The 20,847-nt window shown below is 44.5% G+C and overlaps 1 protein-coding gene across 1 annotated transcript in view; it reads left to right on the top strand.

Moving 5' to 3' along the window:
- Positions 1-20,847, top strand: part of LOC111140912 (polypeptide N-acetylgalactosaminyltransferase 10) — a 212,982-nt gene that overhangs the window by 82,796 nt on the left and 109,339 nt on the right. The window contains exons 2-3 of the mRNA XM_022493173.1: positions 10,781-10,883; positions 13,667-13,805. Of these exons, the coding sequence (XP_022348881.1) occupies positions 13,696-13,805 (110 nt within the window). The 5' untranslated portion in view covers positions 10,781-10,883; positions 13,667-13,695. The remainder of the gene's footprint in view (positions 1-10,780; positions 10,884-13,666; positions 13,806-20,847) is intronic.

Raw genomic sequence — 20,847 nt, 5'->3', positions numbered from 1 at the left:
TGGGAAGGCCCGGGCAGTTGTAGGTGAGGGGAAGGCAGCACCAGAAGAGGGGACGGCCTTAGTCACCATCTGCTTTTCCCCACTTTCCCCTCCCCACTGCCTTGGGGGACCTTAGCAAATGGTCAGTAGTCAGCCAGCCTGAATGAAGATCTAAGATTGTGGAAATCAACCAGTGGATCACAGCCTAGCCAGTGTACTTGGGAATTCATTCTTCCAGGTCGAGGCAAGCATGGCAGAGAGGTCCTATCCTTTGGCCGTCATTGGCTTACTGTGAAGGGCCACTTGGAGCACAGTACTGAGAGAATTCTCAGAGTTTGGGGTCTCCAAGGAAGAGCATTAGGATAGGCTGGTGATAACTCCCTTCTTCCTGATGTGATTGTAGTGAAAAAATAAGATTTTATATATATATATATATATATATATATGTATGTATATACATATATATACTTATATATAAATATTTATATATAATATATATAAAAATGCTTTGTAGCTTGCAAAGTACTATGCAAATAATAACTAATCATGATAGCTATGATTTTTAGTGCTTCCTAAATACCAAACACCACTAAGATCTTTACTGGCTATATCTCATTTAATCCTTAATAACCTTTATGCCAGATACTATTAATATCCGCCATCATACCTGAGGAACCAAGGCTTGGGAAAACAACGTAACTTGCCTCAGGTCGCACAGCTAGCAAGCAAAGTAGAACTCTGACTCAAGCCTAGGTGTTTCTGACTCCAAAGCAGGTACCCTTATGCACTTTGTTTGTAATTATTACCACTACTAGAGCAACTATAACCTTGCTTGGTGTTCCAGTTCTAATTCTCCAGATAGGAGACCAGTAGGATGTGTCTGCAGATTTTTCAATCCCCGAGAACTTGGAACTTGCCTCGTCTTCTGCTTGCTGGTTTTGCCTGCTGTCCTCTTTATGTATCCACACTTGTTCTATAGAGCCGTGTAATGACCCTCTCTTGTGCTCGATCTGCCAAGCCTCTGGGAACACTTTTTGGAGACTTTCCTGTGGTTGATCACTTACCAGCTGGACTGAGATTTTCAAGACCCCTTGTGAATAAAGCGCAGAAGCATGGTTCACTCCAGCGGGTTTTTCCTTCCTGAAAACTGACCGTGTTCCAAGATGTGGGCAGGTGTGTGTGTGTGTGTGTGTGTGTGTGTGTGTGTGTGTGTGTGTGTCAGGAACCATTAGTTGTGATGATTACACTCGTGGGGTGGTTGGCAGTTTATAAAACACTTTTGTATTGATTTTCACTCCAGGCCTCAGTTTTGTCATCTTCAAAGTGGCTATAATGACAATAATAACATAGTAAAGTCTCATCTTATGAAAGGGTTAGGTTATAATAAACTCACCACTGTAGGGGGAAATAAGATAAAATCAGAATCACCCTTGACAATTGTCCATGAAATATAATGACAAACCATCTCTCAAAGTTCAGTTTAGGCAGTTTTTTCTCTGGTATTAAAACCGATGACAATTTCTTTGGTTGAAGGCATCACAGTGCCTTCCGAGGTAGTGAAAATACTTACCTTCCGAGAGAAAGTTCACTTAGCACCAAAGTGCTCACATTGCCGAGGCTGGGAATACCAAGGCCTCTAGGGACACCTTCCGTGGCAGACGCTTGCCGAGCATGGGGATAGGAGGATCGCCGGCCTCCCCAGTTACCGTTTGCTTCTTTTTTTTTGACCACATGTCATTTAATTCCTGAAGGCTAATAGACCTATGATACAATTCTCATTAGTTCTGATTTCCTGACTGGTTGTCTGTGAACAAGGGCTCAGACTTGGAAGTAATGTGATGAAACAAACAGCAGGTTAGGCGGGGGAAGGTCTGGGCTGAGGTCCCAGGTCAGCCCTACCTGCATCCACAGGACTTTGGGCTTATGGACCTTAAAGATAGTGTCAAGTGTCAACGTTCTCAGGCTGCATTTCTTGACTACAGACCTATAGAACTCTCGTTATTCTATTTAAAAAAAAATCTGTATGCATCCATCCCCACTTCTATCTTCCTTGTCCATGCCAGCATCATCTCTGCCTATACATATACATTGTGATAGCATCTTCCCTTTAGTTCCATCCTTCTTGGTCTCCTAATTCCTTCTCCACTTGGCTGCAAGAGAACTTTCCAAATGCAGCCTGATCCTGCTACCTCCTTAATACTTGGATAGACAAAGTCCTTATACCCTCCCACTTCTCATCCCCACTAGGCTTCCCCTTCTCTTCTGTGCACCACACACACTGCTTTTCTTTCAGTCCTGCCTGTGTTTCATATTTGCCTCGCCTCAGGGCCTTTGCACAGCCTTGCTTTTCCCTCTGTCTGGAATGTTCTTCTCTCTCTGTTGAATTAACTCCTAATTACACTCCTTGTCTTTCTTCAAGGACACCTCTCCTGACCTTGCTGACTGGATCAGATTCTCCTGATCTAATCTGAAAGAAAGGGGCTCTCTTTGCGCCATGTACTTTTCTTTTATGCACATGCCACTGTCGCTCTTTTAATTTATTTGTGGTTCTGGAATCAAGTGTGTACTCCCCGCTGCCACACACAGTACTGTAAGCTCTACGAGAGCAGGGACCTTGTCTGTCTAGCTCACCGATATCCTGGACACCTAGCACAGAGCCTAGCATGTGGTTGTACCCATTAAACATTTAAGTGGATAGACGAATGGGCAGACAGACAGATGGATGGTTGGGTGGATGGATGGGTGAGAGACTGAAGTGAACATTATCAAACCACTGACCAGAGTATCATTCCCTCCCACATACACCCCCAGTGATAAAACACAGGAACTTCCTCTGAAGAAAATGGTACAAATTGGTATCATTCTTTTAGAATGCAAGAGAGAAGTTACTAAAGATTCCGTTTGCCCTTTAGATAATAGACATTACAAAATATCTTGGCTATTTTTCTCTTTGCTGTTGAAAAATCCTCTTAATGAGCTTTCACACCTTAAGTAGCAAATGACCTTTTCTAGTGCCATCTATTCAAAACAAAGGGTGAATTGGACAGGTGGTATGGTTCTGCCCTTGGAAGTACAGGATCAGCCTTTTAAAAAAGTGGTTCCTGTCTGTAAATGACCTTGGACACTTCGGAAGTGGAGCCCCTTCTAGATTTCAGATTTTAACATCCTGGTGTTGAGACCACAGAGTGAGTTAGAGAGAAGAAGATGGACATGCCCAGTTGATGGGTAGAGGAGCCAACTCGAGGAACCTGGGCTCAGCAAACTTGGGGAGTCTTGTGGTTGCTGGGTTGTAGCGTCTCCATCCCCCCATAAACAGTGCCCTTTAGGTTTGATTGTTTTCTCGTACAGCTTGGTAATGGTGGTGGTGAACGGTAGGTCTCAGAACAACCACCCTATCCACTGGGGTTGGGGTTCGGTTAGCCCCATTTAAGTCTGACCTGTGGGAAGTCAGAATGAGAGTGGTTCTCAGCCCACAAAGAGGGAACATTTCCTCTGAATGAAAACAAAATCTTCTTTCTTCTGCCATCTCTCTCAGAGAGAGGAGGATTCTGAGATTGACTGCAAGTGGATGAGTAGCAGCAGTATATTCCTGGAGTGCTGCTACTCCAGCCTGTTCCTTGCTCGGAGACCTTCTGTGGCTCCCACCTGCTGAAGAGCTCCAGTATAAGGTCCTCAGATTCTGGTCCAGACTTCCTGGCCTCATGGCTTGTGACTGTCTCACTTCTTTTTTAAAGATGTATTTATTTTGGAGAGAGAGAGAAGGAGAGAGAGCACACACGTAAATGGGGGGAGAGGCAGAGGGAGAGAAAGAGAGAGAGCAGAGACTCCCCGCCTATTGCGGAGCCTGACGCGGGGGCTTGATCTCACTACCCTAAGATCATGAACTGAGCTGAAATCAAGAGTTGGACACTGCACCTCCTGAACCACTTGGACACCCCTCATGACTCTTTTGCAACCCACTCACTCCAGCTCAATCAGGCTCCTTGCCATTAAGTAAATCTGTCCATTATTTCATGATGTCCATTTCTTTACACATGCTTTTTCCTCCAGCTAGATTCTGACCCCCCATTGCTACCCATGAAAATCCTATCCTTTCTTTTCAGGCAGCTCTCAAAGACTCTGCTTCTGTAGAAATCCTTCCCTGATTGCCCTAGGCAGAATTTAATCTTTGTCTCTTGTAAATATCTGGAATTTATCCACACAACTTTCGGGACCCTTATGTTGGTATTGTGTTTCATTTTGTTTTTTTGTTTTTCTCTTTCTTATGTACTTGTCTCATAGCCTGAGAAGGGAACCCAGGGACTGTCTTATTTATCTTTGTCTCCCCCACAGGTCTTTGGACATAGTAGGTCCTCAATTTATCAACAAAGTCATCCTTATTTATTAGATGAATGAATATATAAAGATAATCCAGCTTATGTCCTCAAAACTGATAAAGGAAGTACCTTTATCCAATTGTCCAAACTCTCTCGCTTTAAGTAACTTTATGCTTTCAGCTAAATGAAGCTGTACCTGGCTGTCTTTGAAATATAACCTTGCAGGCAACCTTGAAGAGAATGCTTTGCTGTATGTGTGTATGTAGGTATGTGTGTGTATGCCTGTGAAGGTTATTAGAATAATCTCCTTAGCTGATAGACAGAACTTTGGAATTATATAAAGTCATCTAAACCTCACAGCAAAATCATTCTAGCGCCTTTGTAGGGTTAGTTGTAAGGGGGGTTAGGGGGGAGAAGCCATGCTAAAATTTGCAGCAGAATCTGGTCCGTAATATGTCCTGGGACCCTAGGTGAAGCAGATGACCTGCTGGGCGTAACTTCCAGCATCGCAGTTTCAGAGCGGATAGCCCTTTTCCCGTATTTTGAAGACACTGGCTGGCTCAGCTGGAGGTGCTGGGTTCCTCTGAGCAGGAGTCACCGCGTCTGCCATACTGGGCTTTGAGCATGTCCTCTGACAGCTCTTTCTCCTTGGGCAGAGTACCGTTGGCTTGCTTCACCACCTTCCTTTCTTCCCTCCAAAGGGTGCCGGGCACACTAAATAGTGATTAAACAAAAGATGAAAATTCCATTTGTGTGTGTGAGCGTGTGGCTCTTTGAACACTAACCGGTTCTTCCTGTGGAATGTTAAGTAAAAGCTCGCAGACACCAGGAGCCGTTATATGGAGCAGCCAGTCAAAATCCATTTCCAGTTTATAGTTTAATGGGATTTCCACGTGGACTCTGCCAGCCTCCTCCAAAGACTCTCCCTCGCCTCTCTGGCCCTGCCCTCCCAACCCTTTTGCTTCCTGTAGCAACAGGACCCCTGGAAACCAAGAGCAGATAATCACAGCTTTTACAGACGGAGATTTGAGCCTACAGTATTAAAGAAACTTATAGCTACCTCTGGACTGAAAAATCCAGACGTGCTTTCTTGCACACTATTAAGTTATTATCATTGCATAGGAATTGCTGTCTTTTGAGAAGTGTCGTCCGTGCCTTTCTTGTGGCTGAAGGTCTTGTGATGTTTCTGTCGCAGAATGCCACTGTTACATAGGAACTTTTTCTTGTCTGAAGAATTTCCACATGGGCACATGCCCTTCTGTCAGTGAGGAAACTCTCTACATCCTGTTACCAGCGATGGCCAGTTGAATCGACTCAGGTGTTAGGTTGCCTCTGAAGGGCTTACGGTTTTATTATTTGATTCCCATCCGTCTTCTGTTCCCCCAGACGTGCCCATCGCAAGCACCAGATCATTTAGCACTCTAAAAATAATGTACTAATAGGCCCCCTTTACTGAGAAGGCCTAACTTCGTGCCAGACACTGAGCCAGATGCTTTGTGTTGATTAGCTCCGTTCACTCCCAGCAACCCATGGGTTATGGTTATTCTGTCAGTTTTCCATATCTCTCAGTCAAGGAAATTGGGGTGCACCTGCCCTGAAAATGAAACCTAGGTTTTTTTCAACTCTGAAACCAGAATGCTCTGAGTCATTAAACTAAAGTGCCTGCCCCATTGATGAGCCGCCATTCACTCATTCAGCTGACATTTACTGAGGGCCTAACATGGGCCAGGTATTGGCCTAGGAATACACAGTGATGAACCAAAACAAGAGAGGCCCCCCTGCCTTCAGAAGCTCACAGTCTATCCCAGGGAGAGAACAGCCAGATCTGGTTTGATCTTTGGGGCTGGCAAGCTATGGGATTTGGGGCAAATCTATTCTATTCTCTTAACTTCAGATTTCATATCTGTAAATCGAGGCAGCTGGATTTAGACAAATGGTTTTTCCAGCGTTACTGTGAATCAGAATTGCTTGGGGAATGTGTTTAAAAACACAACTTGGCCTCTCACCCCCCAGATACTTTGATTTAGTAAGTTCAGGGTGGCACCAGGAAATTACATCTATAATGAGGGCCCAGGTCTCCCAAAAACCACCCTTTGAGAGAGAGTGATCTGGCTGTAAACCCCATTAACACTTAAACAGGATCTATTTCTTGTCAGGCCTGTATCTCCATTGCCTAGCACAGTGTCTGGCACGGGGTAGGTCTTGATAAACATTTGGCAATAGTTTGGATGGTCCATCTATGGGATTTCCGTGGATGGACCTCAGAGAGTCCTGAACCACCTGAAACAGACCAGTTTTTGTTAACGTTTGTGGGTAGGGTTCAAAGGGTCCTTCAGGCACTGAAAGCTCTGTGATTTTAGCATTGAAATCTAAATTTTCTGCTACCAAATGCTCAGACCTATTAATTGGAAAGCTTTTTCATCCATGTAACAAAATCTGAATTCTTTATCAAGGTGATTTGATGAGATGTCAGTTTATAGTAGATTCTTAAAATCTTAAAGAAGTTGATGACCAGTTTTCATGTGTAGCTTCTGGAAGTCCTCAGGATACATTCTATTTTTGTGATTTTTCTCACTTCCTTTGCAAGTACCTATTGGGTAGGTAGTGCTGTCTCCATTTTCCAGGTGGGAAAATTGGGGCACTCATGACTCCTGTATATTATCCAAGGTCTCTCCACCCTGCAAGGGCTCTCTTCACTGAAAATGAGGCTGGGAATCAAAGAACATGGCTCCTATCTTCTTGACTGCTTATGTGGCCTTGATTGGGTAGGTTGTCGTCTTTGGACCTCAGCTTCCCCATCTGTAAGATGGGAGAGGAGTGGACTAATTGATTCTGAGCAGCTGCTTAGCTTGGATATTTGAGGTTCCTCTATAACTACGTGCTTAGACATGCAGAGCTCCCTGTGTCTGCAGGCTCTGATATCCTATTAGTTTAGGGAGATGGAATGGTTATCGAGACCACCTAAACAACATAAATCTTCTGTGTAGAACATTCCAGAGGGTCAGACATCATGAAAGCAAAAGCAGTGCAGGTGGTAGAAGCTGAGGGTGTGAATCTTCCAGAATTTTGGAACCTTTATTCTCTACCCTGTCAGTTCAGCAATTCACTGTTCATCCTGAGAAGATTCATGGAGTCTCCTTCCATGAGGTCACAACGGTGAGATTCAGTCCCGTGCCCCATTCCCAGTATCAAGGGAAGACTTTCACGAGCAGATGGAGGAAACAGAGCCCTTCATGGAATTGTGTAGACTCTTGAAATTGTCCTTTGAGGGTTACCTTAGCCTTAACAATAGGAAATATCCTTTTCCCCCCACACTGGCAATTTAAAAAACAAAGCAAAACAAAATAAAACCTCAAAAACCACCAGCTTGTTTTTGCCAGCGATCATAACTAACTTTTTTTGTGACTTTTGATGCTACATATCTGTTCAACTTAGATACTGGAGCCCAGGTTTGGTCTGACCAGCACCCAAGCAGGCAGGATTATGGCCTTCTTCATTCTAGACCAGTAGTTCTCAAACCTGAGGGTGCATCAGAATCTCTTGGAGGTCTTGTTAAAACACAGATCGTAGGGCCTCATCTTGCATATTAAAACATCCAAGAGTTTCTGCCTCATCAGGACTGGGGCAGGGCCCAGGAATTAACGTTTCTCCCTTCCTTCCTTCCTTCCTTCCTTCCTTCCTTCCTTCCTTCCTTCCTTCCTTCCTTCCTTTTTCTTTCTTTCTCCTTTTTTTTTTTTAAAGATTGTATTTATTTATTTATTTGAGAGAAGGCGAGCACATGAGTGGAGAGAGGGTGAAGCAGACCCTGTGGCCAGGGAGCCTGAGCACGTGGCCCAATCCCAGGAAGCAGGGATGAACATTTCTAATGTCCCAGGTGGGGCAGTGCTGCTCACACTTTGGGAATCTCTTTGTATAGGCTCCTTCCATTAAGGTAGCCTCAACTTGCCGATCTTCTTCATCCCACTAGTGACCTTAGCAGTCAACTGAAGTTCCCAGTTTTTGCATAGCAGAAGAGGGAAAAGGAATTGGGAGGGAGGGCTGGAGAAAAGATTGCTAACCAGGCGTTCACCAATCCCTCTTGACCTCTTAGCAATGAAGGGTTTTACCTTGTACAGGTCCCTGACCCACCCCAAGACTCAGCTGCTCTGTGTGTGAAATGGGAAAGTGGCCCTGGTCAGTTTCCAAGTAGCTTTATTCACTTGTTTGGAGATTTGATTGTCCATTTGTTTTTAGCAGGCGCTTTCTAAAATGAAATCCACATGGAACCGGTTCAGAAAACAGACAGATGCTTGCTGGTCTGGTTGAAAGGGGATCGACCTCCCACTCTCAGCACCCCTCCTCCCAAGACAGTGCTAAGCGTAGAAACGTAGAAACGTAGCTGAGCGCAGTTGAAATTTGCTGAAGAAACTTCCAGCTCAACTTCTGTGATTTCTGAGAACCCTGAAAACTGTTCGTGGGCACGTGGGCTTTGTTTTCACAGTTTTCTTTCCCTCTTTGACCACATCTGGCATGCTAACTTTCCAAATCTTCTCCTTACAGCTCAGAGAGGTCTATAGGAGAGGGAGCACAAAGGATTGTTATTATCATTAGAGCTGATGTAAGGATATTGAGCCGTTGTGGAAAATCTGCTAACACAAGGATCAGCCAGAGACTTAATAAACAGGCTTGGGGATGATTTTATTCTGGTGGCTTCTTGTTAGTGCTAATGTTGCAGCATGCCACATGCTCAGGGCCTTTGTAGCTAATTACATAGGAAATAGGACCATTGGATCTCGTATGCCACAGTGGCAAGAACAAGTCTGCAAGATTTTTAATGGGCAAGGTGATGTGGAAAGCCATTCTCATTTATGTGAACACAGGAAGATCCTTAAACAGCCCTGCACTGCGGTGTTACCTGGGGAAGGCTCTAACTGAGCCACCGGGCCAAGTCTTTAGCCTTGACTGTTGGCATGGGGAAGCATCTGGCACCTTCTAATGACCCCACATACTGGAATGCAACTCCTTTATTTTTTTTATTTTTTTTTTTTTTAAAGATTTTATTTATTTATTTGACAGAGAGAAATCACAAGTAGGCAGAGAGGCAGGCAGAGAGAGAGGAGGAAGCAGGCTCCCTGCCGAGCAGAAAGCCCGATGCGGGGCTTGAACCCAGGACCTGGGATCATGACCTGAGCCGAAGGCAGCGGCCCAACCCACTGAGCCACCCAGGCGCCCTGGAATGCAACTCCTTTAATTAGGAAACTGCTTCTAATAGGCCCACCAGGATGGACTTACCTCCCAGACACAATAAATGCCTGCAGAGCCGGGCCCCTAGGGGCCACTCTCTTGTGACTGCTGTATATATTCCCATTTTCTTTCAGCCCTCCAATTGCTTGTTCATACATTCCGCACACAATGGCCAAACGTTCATGCTGTTTGGGACTGGGCCGTTGGGACTGTAGAAGTGACCAAGACCCGACTTCTGCTCTGAGTGCAGAGCTCCTCAGGCCCAGCCCAGCTCTGCCACCCTCTGCTGCCCCTGGAAGTCTTTGCCCTGCCTCTCATTTCTGCTTACCTGAAGCTTAGCCCAAACACCCTCAATTCTGCAATATTTTCCCCTGTTCTCCGTAGTGGAAGTCAATTCCTCCTATAGCCCTTTCTCCAGGCCTCTGATTTGAGGTTCACTTAACCTGCCCTGTCCAGTATATGGCCATGAGTCACCTGGAAGGGTCTGAATTGAGATGAACACAAGTGTAAAATACACACTGGATTTCAAAGGCTTAGATGATGCCTGGGTGGCTCAGGTTCATGATCCCAGGGTCCGGGGTTCAAGCCGCACATCAGGCTTCCTGCTCAGAGGCCAGCCTGCTTCTGCCTCTCCCTCTCCCTGCCACTCCCCCTGCTCGTGCTCTCTCTCTCTCTCTCTCTCCCCCCCCCCCACTTCCCTCTAACAAAAAAATTAAAAAAATCTTAAAAAAAAAAAAAAGGATTTCAAAAGCTTAGTATAAAAAAAAAACAATAAAATATCTCAGGGATTTTTTACACTGTGTGTTGAAACGATAATACTTTAGATAGACTATATTGTAAATATATTATCAAAACTGATTCATCTGTTTTTTATTTTTAATTTTTTTTAGTGTGAATACTAGAAAATTTAAAGTTACACATGTGGCTCGCATTTGTGGCTCGCATATTTCTGTTGGACAGAGCTACACTTGTGCTTTCTCCCTTGGGGAAAAGGACTGTCTGTCCATCTGTTTTCTCTCCTGCTGCTTTCGGAGTTCCAGGAGGCTGGACACCGTGTACCTGTCATCCTCCTGACCTTTGCCCACCTGACTGGCATACGGCAGCACTAACAAAGGCAGATCGAGGGGATTCATAAGTGAGCAGTTGATGACAGATCGTCAATCAGTACCAAAAGCTCCCATAGAGAGTGCGATTTCTGGGTCTCTGTTACTGAATTTATTTCTGCTTTCCTTCTTTTTCACTGTTTTTATCTTTTTTTTAAGGGCTCCCACAATCAGCAGAAGAAGATATTTTTCGTGGGAGATGGGCAGAAGCTGAAGGATTGGCATGACAAAGAAGCCATCAGAAGGGACGCCCAGCGCGTAGGTATGGAGAGCAGTATCGTGCATTGGCGGGTCCTGTGAAGGGCAGGTGCACATGTTTAGCAGGCGTGTCTGGACCTCCTGTTCACTCCCTCTCCATTTGCCGCCATCCCTTCCCCTGCTTCCTGGAAAGGCTCCCTCTTCACCTGTTAGCTGATCCCGTTCTCCACTCACATCACCAGATCCACTGCCTTCAGGAATTGTCCCCACCACCTTTACTGGGTGACAGATGATGTCCCCCTACCCCTTATGAGATAATTTACCACTAAAATGAGGAGCAGTCATGATAAGAGCCAACATTTATTAAATACCTGCAGTGAGCGAGGCCCGGGCTCCACACTTGGCACATTTTCTCAGGGAAACCCCGAGTCACCCTTTGTGGCCCATTTGACGAGAAGGGACCTGAAGCTCAGAGATGCGGGGTAATCTGCCTGCAGTCACGCAGTGAGAAAGAGGCAGGTTTGGGACTCGAACCCAGGTCTGGACGTAGCCACAAGGTTGAATGGATTTAGCAGGCTTCAGCTAAAGTTTTCTTTGGCTGATTAGTCTTTGGAGCAGTTCCTGTTACACTGGGAAGTTGGGAAGGGGAGGGCAAGGGGGGGTTTATAGAAATAATGTGGAAAGTCATCTCTAGAGAGCCTGGACTCGGAGTCAGGATGGCAGCTCTGGCACCACTGGCATCAGCTCTGGCAGCGCATGACCATCAGATAGATCCCATGTTCCTGGAGCCTCAGTTTCCCCATGTGTCAGCGGGGCTCACACTTCCTGCTCAGACAACCTCGGTGGTGTTGTCAAGGTGACACAAATAAAGTGATGGGTATGAAGCAACTTTATAATACTGGAAAGCACCGTAGAAATATAGGGATTGGTATTTTATTCATTTTTATCTTAGAAGAACCCACCACTATTGATTTTTTTTTTTTTTTTTAGATTACATTATGAAAAAAACCAGACTACAGCAGGCTCTAATTAGAGCTGATACAGTAACTGATGGTCAGGGAAATCTAAAAACACAATATGCATTTTTCTGTAGGGCAGTGATTGAAAATGAAAGTGGGGGTGGGTGCTGGTAAACTGAGAAAGGAAACATTTGAAACAAGGTGATTTTCTAGGCAGTTATCATATGAGAATTATTAGAACATGGGGCTAACTAGCAAGAAAAAGAGTAAGCAGTAGAGACATTTTTTTTTTTTGAAGATTTTATTTATTTATTTGACAGAGATCACAAGTAGGCAGAGAGTCAGGCAGAGAGAAAGGAGGAAGCAGGCTCCCTGCTGAGCAGAGAGCCCAGTGTGAGGCTCCATCCCAGGACCCTGGGATCTTGACCTGAGCCAAAGGCAGAGGCGTTAACCCACTGAGCCACCCAGTGGCTTATTCTTAGACATTATTAAGAATAATAATAACCAGCTTGTGTTGAGTGCTAACTCTGTGCCAGGCATCTTGCCCTGAGTTACGTCCTTAATTATCACATTGAACCTTCTTTTCCCCTTTCATCCAAAGGGCAAAGCCCAATCAGAGAAAGTCTTAACAGCACGTCCAGGGTAACAAAGCTGCGAGTAGCAGGTTTGGGCTTCAAGCTGCACTCTGCCAGACTCTAGGGCCTGAACTCTGAGTCACTCCCCTGTACTGCCTTCCTGAAACTTCCCTCTCTAAGCAGATGCTCCTGGCTGTCTTTTTTCTGCTGGCTGCATTTGTGTCCCTTGCAGAATCCGTCCTGGGCCCTAGCCAGCAGCGTCTTATCATGGAGCCTTTGGAGTTACAGATGGCAGCATCCCCTCTCTCATCTGGTTGGGTGGAGTAGGCACAGCCCTTGGCCCCACCTGTCAGCCTGCACCTTCCCATCAAGCTGATGTTGTCAACATTTACTTCGCAAAGTAAATAGGGTATTGCTCAGACTGCAAGCTCCAGAAGACGAGGTGATTTTTAACGAGCTGATGTTATGGCCATTTCTTCAAGACTCTATCCACTTGCAGATTACTGCACTGTTATTGCAGGGGTGGGTGTGGACTTTCCTACTCACTATCTGCACCCTGGGAACCCAGAGAATAATTTCCTGGAGCATCAGGAACTCTCCCCACTTGGATTGTACAGAGAAGGGACAGCTAGCACTTTACCCACCCAAATCCATGACTTTTCGGGCAATCGTGGCCTAGGCTAGGCAGATAGATCTTAATCGTTTGCTGACTTAAAAGATCAAAGCATCTTTTATCACTTGTAGCATTTTTTCTTTGCATATGAAGTTTGCCTCGCCGAGAGTAATCATAATATAGTTTATAAATTCTGCCATGTATGCACCCTCACTTTTGACTTTCTCAGTGGGGTGTTGGTACCAGATGGAGCAAAGCTGCTGTTCAGAGAGTTGGTGTGACTGGCCCAAGGTTGGTCAGCTCATATGAAGTAGATCTGGCCTGCTGTCCAGCTGATGGGATGCCATGGTCAGGGACATCTGGGGCCCCTGGCAGAGTAGGGTGAGTATGGACTTTGGAGCTCACAAACCTGCTCTTAAAACTTTCTTGAGTCCCAGTTTATCCATCCATAGGATGAAGCCTCACACGTCTGCCCTGACAGCTTGCTCTGGGGATGATGTGAGTACAGGTCTGTGAAGTGCGTGACAAGGGCGTGGCTGAAAAAATTATTTCCCTCCCCTCTGTAGACTCCCCCTGCAAAGTCTGGAGGTCCACTCTGTATCCATGTATAAAGTTTTATCTCTGTGGTTTAATCATATCTTTCATCCTTCTTCCCCCACTCTATTCAATTAGCAACATTGACTTTGCTCTTTGCTCCTAGGAAATGGAGAACAAGGGAGACCTTACCCCATGACCGACGCAGAGAGAGTGGATCAGGCGTACCGAGAAAATGGATTTAACATTTACGTGAGCGATAAAATCTCCCTGAATCGCTCTCTCCCTGATATTCGGCACCCAAAGTGAGTGTGACATCTCTCATCTTCTGGGATCTAGGGATTTTGCCTGTGGCTCTTGATGAGTATTAATTAAAGAAACAGGTACATGAAGCGGGCTGGAGGAAATTCCCTCCTTGGTACACAGGGCCATGGTGCAGAGGTTTATATGATCGGATTCCCCTAGATTTAGAGGTGGGGTGGCAGAGGGTTGAAAAAGAACCTGTCTCCTTCCCCTTCACTTTTCAAGCAGTGGAAACTTTCGGACCTCTGCATTTCCCCTCTGCTCTGGCCTATGGGCATGTGCAAACCTCACATTCAGACAATTGAAATGACAGTTTCATCCCTCATGCTCCCCACTTTCTGTGTGCTACTTTTTTTTTTTTCCTTTTCTTAAAAGAGGGCTGTGCGCCTGTATATCTATGTCCTTTTTTAATAAGCTGACTCAAATCACTTTGAGACTGGACACATTGTAGCAGGGATAAAGAGCGTAAGAGTGGCAGCCAACATTCCCTCAACAGTTATCATGCGTTGTTTGCAGCATCTGAGGTTCCTGTGAGGTAGGTCCTACAATGGTGCCCATTTTACAGCCGGGGAAACTGAGGCTTAAATGAGCATCCTTACTCATGGCCCCAGGGAGGCAAAGAAGCGGAACCAGGTCTCCAACTCAGCCAAAACCTATACTTGGGACCTTAAGCTGTCCTTCCTTCCTCGCCATTTTCAGGAGGCTTACTGTGGTGGTCATAGTGATTTCCTACTAGAGCAGGAGTTCTTAAAGTCGGTTTGCAGTAGAGTTGCCTGGATGGTTGTTAAGAGCCCGGGATACTGTGCCTCACCCCCATAGATCTCGATTTAATAGATCCGGGTTAGGGCCCAAGAACTTGCGTTATAAGTAAGCTCCCATGTGATGCTGGTGCAGTTTATCTTGGATCCACACTTTGGGAACCTCTGCAGGCTGAATTCAAAATGGCTGCTACAGGAAGACTAGTATCAGGTGGCACCGGAGCACACAGTGTTTTGCTCAGGGGTTTAGGAAGTAGAGCCCAGGAAAAGATAATATCAGCTAACACTTGGTTGGTGCTTATTGTATGCCAGGCTTGGTTCTCAGCCAGTGGTTCTCAAAGTGTGGCTCTCAGGCCAGCAAGGCCATGGGTACCTAGGAGCATATTAGACATGCACATTCTCTGTTTCCAGCCCAGATCTACTGCATCAAAAGCTCTTGAGAGGGACCCAGCAGTCAGTGTTTGAATAAGCCCTCCCGGTGATTTTGATGCAAAGCTTAAGTTTTAGAAGATGTTCTAGATACTTCAAGTGCTTTACCTCACTTAGCCAAACCTTCCAAAAACCCAATGAGGTACATACCTTTATTACCATCGTTTTACAGATAAGGAATCGAGGCATGAGAAGGTTAGATGATTTGCATAAGATGGCACAGTGAGTAAGTGGAATCAGAACTTGAATTTGGGGACTGTGACTTGACATCTATAACACGAGGTCTCTCCACCTAGAAGAACTCCATTGGTAGAAAGCAGGACAGGCACAGCTTGGAGGTACTACAGGTTCTACTCCAGAACACTGTGGTAAAGTGAATCAGACAAGTTCTTTGGTTACCCTGTGCACATAAAAGTTTACACTATGCTGTCATCAGTTAAGTGTGCAACAGCATTATGTCTAAAAAAAGTACGTACCTTAATTAAAAAAAACACATTATTGCTAAAAAAAAATGCTAACCATCATCTGGGCTTTTAGTGAGTCATAATCTTTTTGCTGGTGGAGGGTCCTGCCTCAACGTGGCACCTGCTGACTGATGGGGTGGAGGTTACCAAAGGCCAGGGTGACTCTGCCAATTTCCTAAAATAAATCAACAATGATCTTGGCTGTATCAATCAACTCATCCATTCCAGAAAGATTTCTCCATAGCATGTGATGCTGTTTGATAGCATTTACGCACAGGAGATCTTTCAAAATTGAAACCAGTCCTCTCAAACCCTGCCACTGCTTAATCAACTCAATCTGTGTAATATTCTAAATGCTTTGTTGACATTTCAACAATCTCCACAGCGTCTTTACCAGAAGTAGTTTCCATCTCAAGAAGCCACTTTTTTTGCTCACCCATAAGAAACAGCTTCTAATCCATTAAAGTTTTATCATGAAATTGCAGTAATTCAGCTAAAACAATGATCAAGAGAAAGTTAGAAATGCTGTGAGGATTACCAGTATGTGACACACACATGAAGCAAGCAAATACTGTGAGAAAAAGGACACCAACAGACTTGCCCAACAGGGGTTGACACAAACCTTCACTTCGTAAAAAACATGGTATCTGGAAAACAGTAAAGGGAAGTGACCATAAATAGATACTAATCCCAATAGTAAAGAATTAATCTTGATAATATGTTGGGGCTACTTACAAGATGCTTTCTGTCCCATTCCATCTTTCAGTTCCTGCAGCAGCACCTTGAAGTTGGCCTTATTATTATTATCCTCTCTACTTTGTAGATGAGAAAACTGCCTAGCCAGGAATCCGTCCCCCAAGAAAATATGCTGCCTGTCCAGAATGGGCCCTATTCATAAGGACTTCTTGCCACGAGGGGAGGGAGCGTGGGGCCTCGGAGTGCTTGTCTGTGGCGTTTGCAGTAATTTGTTTCATGGTCTTCACTTCAAGCCCCAGAGTTTTCATCTAAGTCTGAGCATGTAGTTCAGATATTACTGATGTTGCTGGATTCAGAACTGTGACCTGACTCTGAGGGTCAGAAACTCAATTTATGTGTTTAGCCCCTTGCAGAGTTCAGAATTCTACACTAATTTCATCTTGCCGGCTCTGGAAAAGAAGTTCATCTGGGAGCACTGCCCTCTGACCTCAGCTGTTGTTCTGCACTACTGCGGGGTCTCAACTCTGGCTGGACCTGGGGTGGCTTTAAAAATAGACAAAGGCCAGGGCTCCACCCCAGACCACTGGAATCTGAGTCTCTGGGGGTGCCTCCGGGGTCTCGGTAGTTTCTAAAACCTCGTAAAGCAATGCTCACTTATATAACTAGGGTTGAGAAACTGCTGGTGTGAGATAAGGAAGATTTTTTACAACAAGAGAGAGAAGCTAGGTGTGGTCACAGCTTTCATCTGTCCATTCATCTATTCAGTCTGTAAATATACAGGCATGGTCTCCTATGTGCTAGGCCTTGTGCTTGACACCAGGATCACAATGATAAATGAGCCATTATTGCTGCCTTGTGCAAGAGATGGGGACAGACAGACCAAACAGGTCATTACGTCCCAGATGAGAAGACCAGTAATGAAAGTTAATAAGAGTAGACACAGAGTACCCGGAACCTCAAAGGACCCCCCCACCAAGCCCCAGCCTTTGTGGGAAGACACTGAAGGTGGAGAAGTAGGCATGAGATGCAGGCTCTCCCGGCTTACTGACTACAAGTTTGAGGCGCCCAGCTGATGAGAGGCCCCAACAGCTCTGGAAAAGAAGGGTCTTCTTCATCTAGGAGTCCTGGGGCCCACAGATAGGACCATAAACCTGAATGAGGCAAAACATTGCATTTTTCTTTTCAGTAACCTCTCACGGAAATGTGGTGTTCCTTGCCGTTATGACTGAAGGCAACAAAGCACCTGTGATGTCGTCACCAAAAGAAATCACTTACCTTTACATCACTTTACAAGTGTCTAGAAACGTCCTGAACATTCATCCCTGCTGTGAAGGGAAGGTAGTTTTTAGAACTGCCCCTGGCTCGTGTTGTGTACTGTGTTCATAAGGAAATACTTTTATTACTATATTTCAAATTGTTTATTATTTTGATAACTGTATCTCAGTCTAATTGGTTTCCTTTATCATCTGACCTATTTTATTTTATGCATCATAAAAGCTACTCTGAGAAGCGGCCACAGGCTTTGGCAGCCTGGCAGAGGGGTCCAGGGCGTCAGTACGGTGAGGAACCCCTGTTCTAGGTGGGTGTGAATGGAGCCTGAGGACGCTTCAGGCTCCGCTCCAAGTCACCATGAAAGATGTTCCTAAATCCCGTGCTCCTGACCCCCCCAGCCCCTGCCCAACACACACTTTTTGGAATTCCCAGTGTAGAAGCTCACTTTCCAGAAGTGAGTTGATAAATGTCTTAAAGAGCTTTTACTTTTTTCCCGGGCTGGAGGGGTTTGGTGGATCTTTCCTGCAGACAGCAGAAAAGTGTGAGGAAATTAGAGTAGTGGAGACACTCTCTCCCTCTGTTTTCTTTTAGCTGAAACAACTTCTCTAGCAGGAGCTGTTTTATAAGTCAAATGTTTGCCTTTTACTTCTTCAGCTGAGTTTTGGCAATAGCTAAGAGCAGGACTGAGGGGCTGTTTGTGCCAGCTGCATTTGCTCCCACCAGAAGCTGTACCGGAGACCGTGGAGCCACAGAGAACGGAGACCAGGCAGTTAGGCCTGACTCATTGGGCTTGCAAGTGGGAGGCGGCCCCCTGACTCTGTGGGGATCTGCCCGCTACAACCCGCGGCTGAGGGAGCCGAATGGAAGCTGGCTGGTGCACTGGCCTGCTTTCCCTGCTCCTCCCTGGGGGGGTTGGGGGGTTGCTCAGCAGCTGTGCATGAAGGCCCCACAAGGGCACAGAGCTGATGGCAGCAGCCCCAACTGCTGGAGTGCCTGGGGTCTGAAGGTTCCTGTGCAAACTTCTCCTCTAAGAAAATGGTGATTTTCTCCCATGCAAAGACTGTCCGTGGTGGGACTGAAAGCAGTCAGCATTCATGGTAGGAATGACAACTACCTACAATCCTGACCTGCTTTCCCCAGTCCATTGGCTTAGCTTTTAGTAATGAGTGAACCCAAATGGAATCTTTGTTGCAGTTAAAGGCCCAAATCTACCAAATTCTTGGTTCCATGCTTCCTTTTGCTTGTTGCTTTTTGCTAAATTAACTCTGTTGATTTATGGTATATGTTGAATTTCCTTAAAAGAACTTAGAAGTTCATACTGTTATTATAAGCCAGTATTCTATTGATCGCCTTTACATCTCCAGTGGGTTACAGAAGCAATAACAGAGGCAATTATGGCCTATTTGTGTTGATAAACATTTATTAAATACATACTCTGGAAAGAAAGATGGCTTGTAAGCACAAGTTTAAATCAGCCACACTTATAGCACTTGTTGTAATGGTAATCATAGTGCCCCCAATATGAATGTACATAGAGACATACAAAAATGCTATTTGGGGGTCAAAACAGAGCAACAAGGACATTTTCCTGCCTGAAATAACAACAACAACAAAGGACAAACTGTGAAGCAGTGGTTTACATGATACTGAACATCAGACAGTAATTCTTAAGAGATGGGAGACAACTGAGGTGAACCTTACAGGTTCCCCAGCTTTTGTCTTGAGAGAGTTTCCATGCCATGGTGTAGGAAGGGGAGCCCAAGTAGAGTCCAGGGAGACCAAAGAGGTCAGAGTTCATAGGACCAGGTTCCAGAGAAGAGAGAGCCATATGGAGATGGAGCTGTAGAGATCTTCAGAGCAGACCTCGACTACTCAGCAGATGTCTGATGAGTACTTACCTGTGCAGAAGCTTCCTGAGACTGGGAAAGGGGTCACCTGAAAGGGTTAGAGGGAACAGTTCTTAGCTCTCACACAGAGCTGAGACTCTATACTACTCAGACTGGGAAACCTCATAACTCATAACTTTTGGAGAATTGAATAGAGCACTTAAAAGAGTTTTACCTCACAAAGACTAATAATTAGTCCTAGACTGAACAGTGCTCTGGACTAGTCTAAAAAAATCTTATATTATGACCCAGAAAGGCCAAACTGTTTCTAAGTAACTTAACTACATTCTAAAAGCATGAGACTATAGAAAGACAAGGATTTAAAAAAAAAAAAAAAAAAAAAAAAAAAAGACATTCAGCATGAACCAAGGTAAAACCCAGTCAAAAATTATCAGGCATGCAAGGAAGCCAAGAAACATGGCCTATAATGAGGAAAATACTAATTAAAATAAACCCAGAGTTGACAACCATTTTAGAATTAGAGGACACTAAAACAGTTATAACTATTCCATATGTTTCAAAAATTAAGTAGACTCATGAATGATATAAAAAGACCCAAACTGAACTTCTAGAAATGAAGCTAACAATGCAGTGAAAAATAGTGCATGGGATGAATGGCAGCTTAGATATTGCAGGGGGGTTAGGGGGAGTGAAACTGAAGAGTAGGAAAATAAACTCCCAAAATAAAATACAGAAAAAGAATTTTTCAAAATTAAAAGAGCATTAATGAACTGTGGGACAACATTAAGCAGTCAAATAATCTAGGTAATTGGAGTCTGTGAACAGGAGGAGGAAAACAGTGGCCAAAATTTTTCCATGGGGAGTGACAGCTATAAAACCACAGATCCAAGAAGCTCAATGAAACCCAATCCAAGAAACATGAATAAAATGACACCACTGTACATCATAATCAAATGACTACAAGCCAGTGATGAAGACAAAGTTTTAAAATACGCAGAGAAATAACACATGTTATACACAGAGGACCAAAGGCAAGGATGACAGAATTCTCACTGGGAACAAAAGAAGCAAGAATACAGTGTAACTAAACTTCTTGAAGGTACTAAAAGTAAAAACTCTGTCAACCTAAAATTCTATACCCAGAGAAAATAGCTTTCAAAAATGAAGGCAAATTAGAGACTTGTCAGACATTTAAAAAGCTGAAAGAACTTATCACAGCAGTTTTGTCCTATAAGAAATGTTAAAGGAAGTCCTTTGGAGAAAAAATATAACAGATGGAAATAGGGATTTCATTTATAAAGAATGAAGATCACTGGAAATAGTAACTCTGTGGGTAAATTATTTATTTCTCCCCCTCCCAACTCCATCCCACCCCATCCCCTACACTATTTCTTTCTTATTATTTAAATCTTTTTTAAAAGTATCTGACTGTGTAGCCAGAAATGATAACAACATGTTGTTGGGGTTAAACCTATATAATAGTACAATGTATGCCAACATAAAGGTCAGAGAGGAGAAATGATTTTATACTACTATTAGATTCTTATACTACTTGTGAAGTGATATATCATATAAAGG

This window comes from Enhydra lutris, unplaced genomic scaffold (genome assembly GCF_002288905.1).
Source record: "Enhydra lutris kenyoni isolate GAN:26980312 unplaced genomic scaffold, ASM228890v2 scaffoldscaffold5, whole genome shotgun sequence".
Classification (NCBI taxonomy): Eukaryota; Metazoa; Chordata; class Mammalia; order Carnivora; family Mustelidae; genus Enhydra; species Enhydra lutris.
The sequence above is the reverse complement of the archived record's forward strand: the minus strand, read 5'-3'. Positions and strand labels throughout refer to the sequence as shown.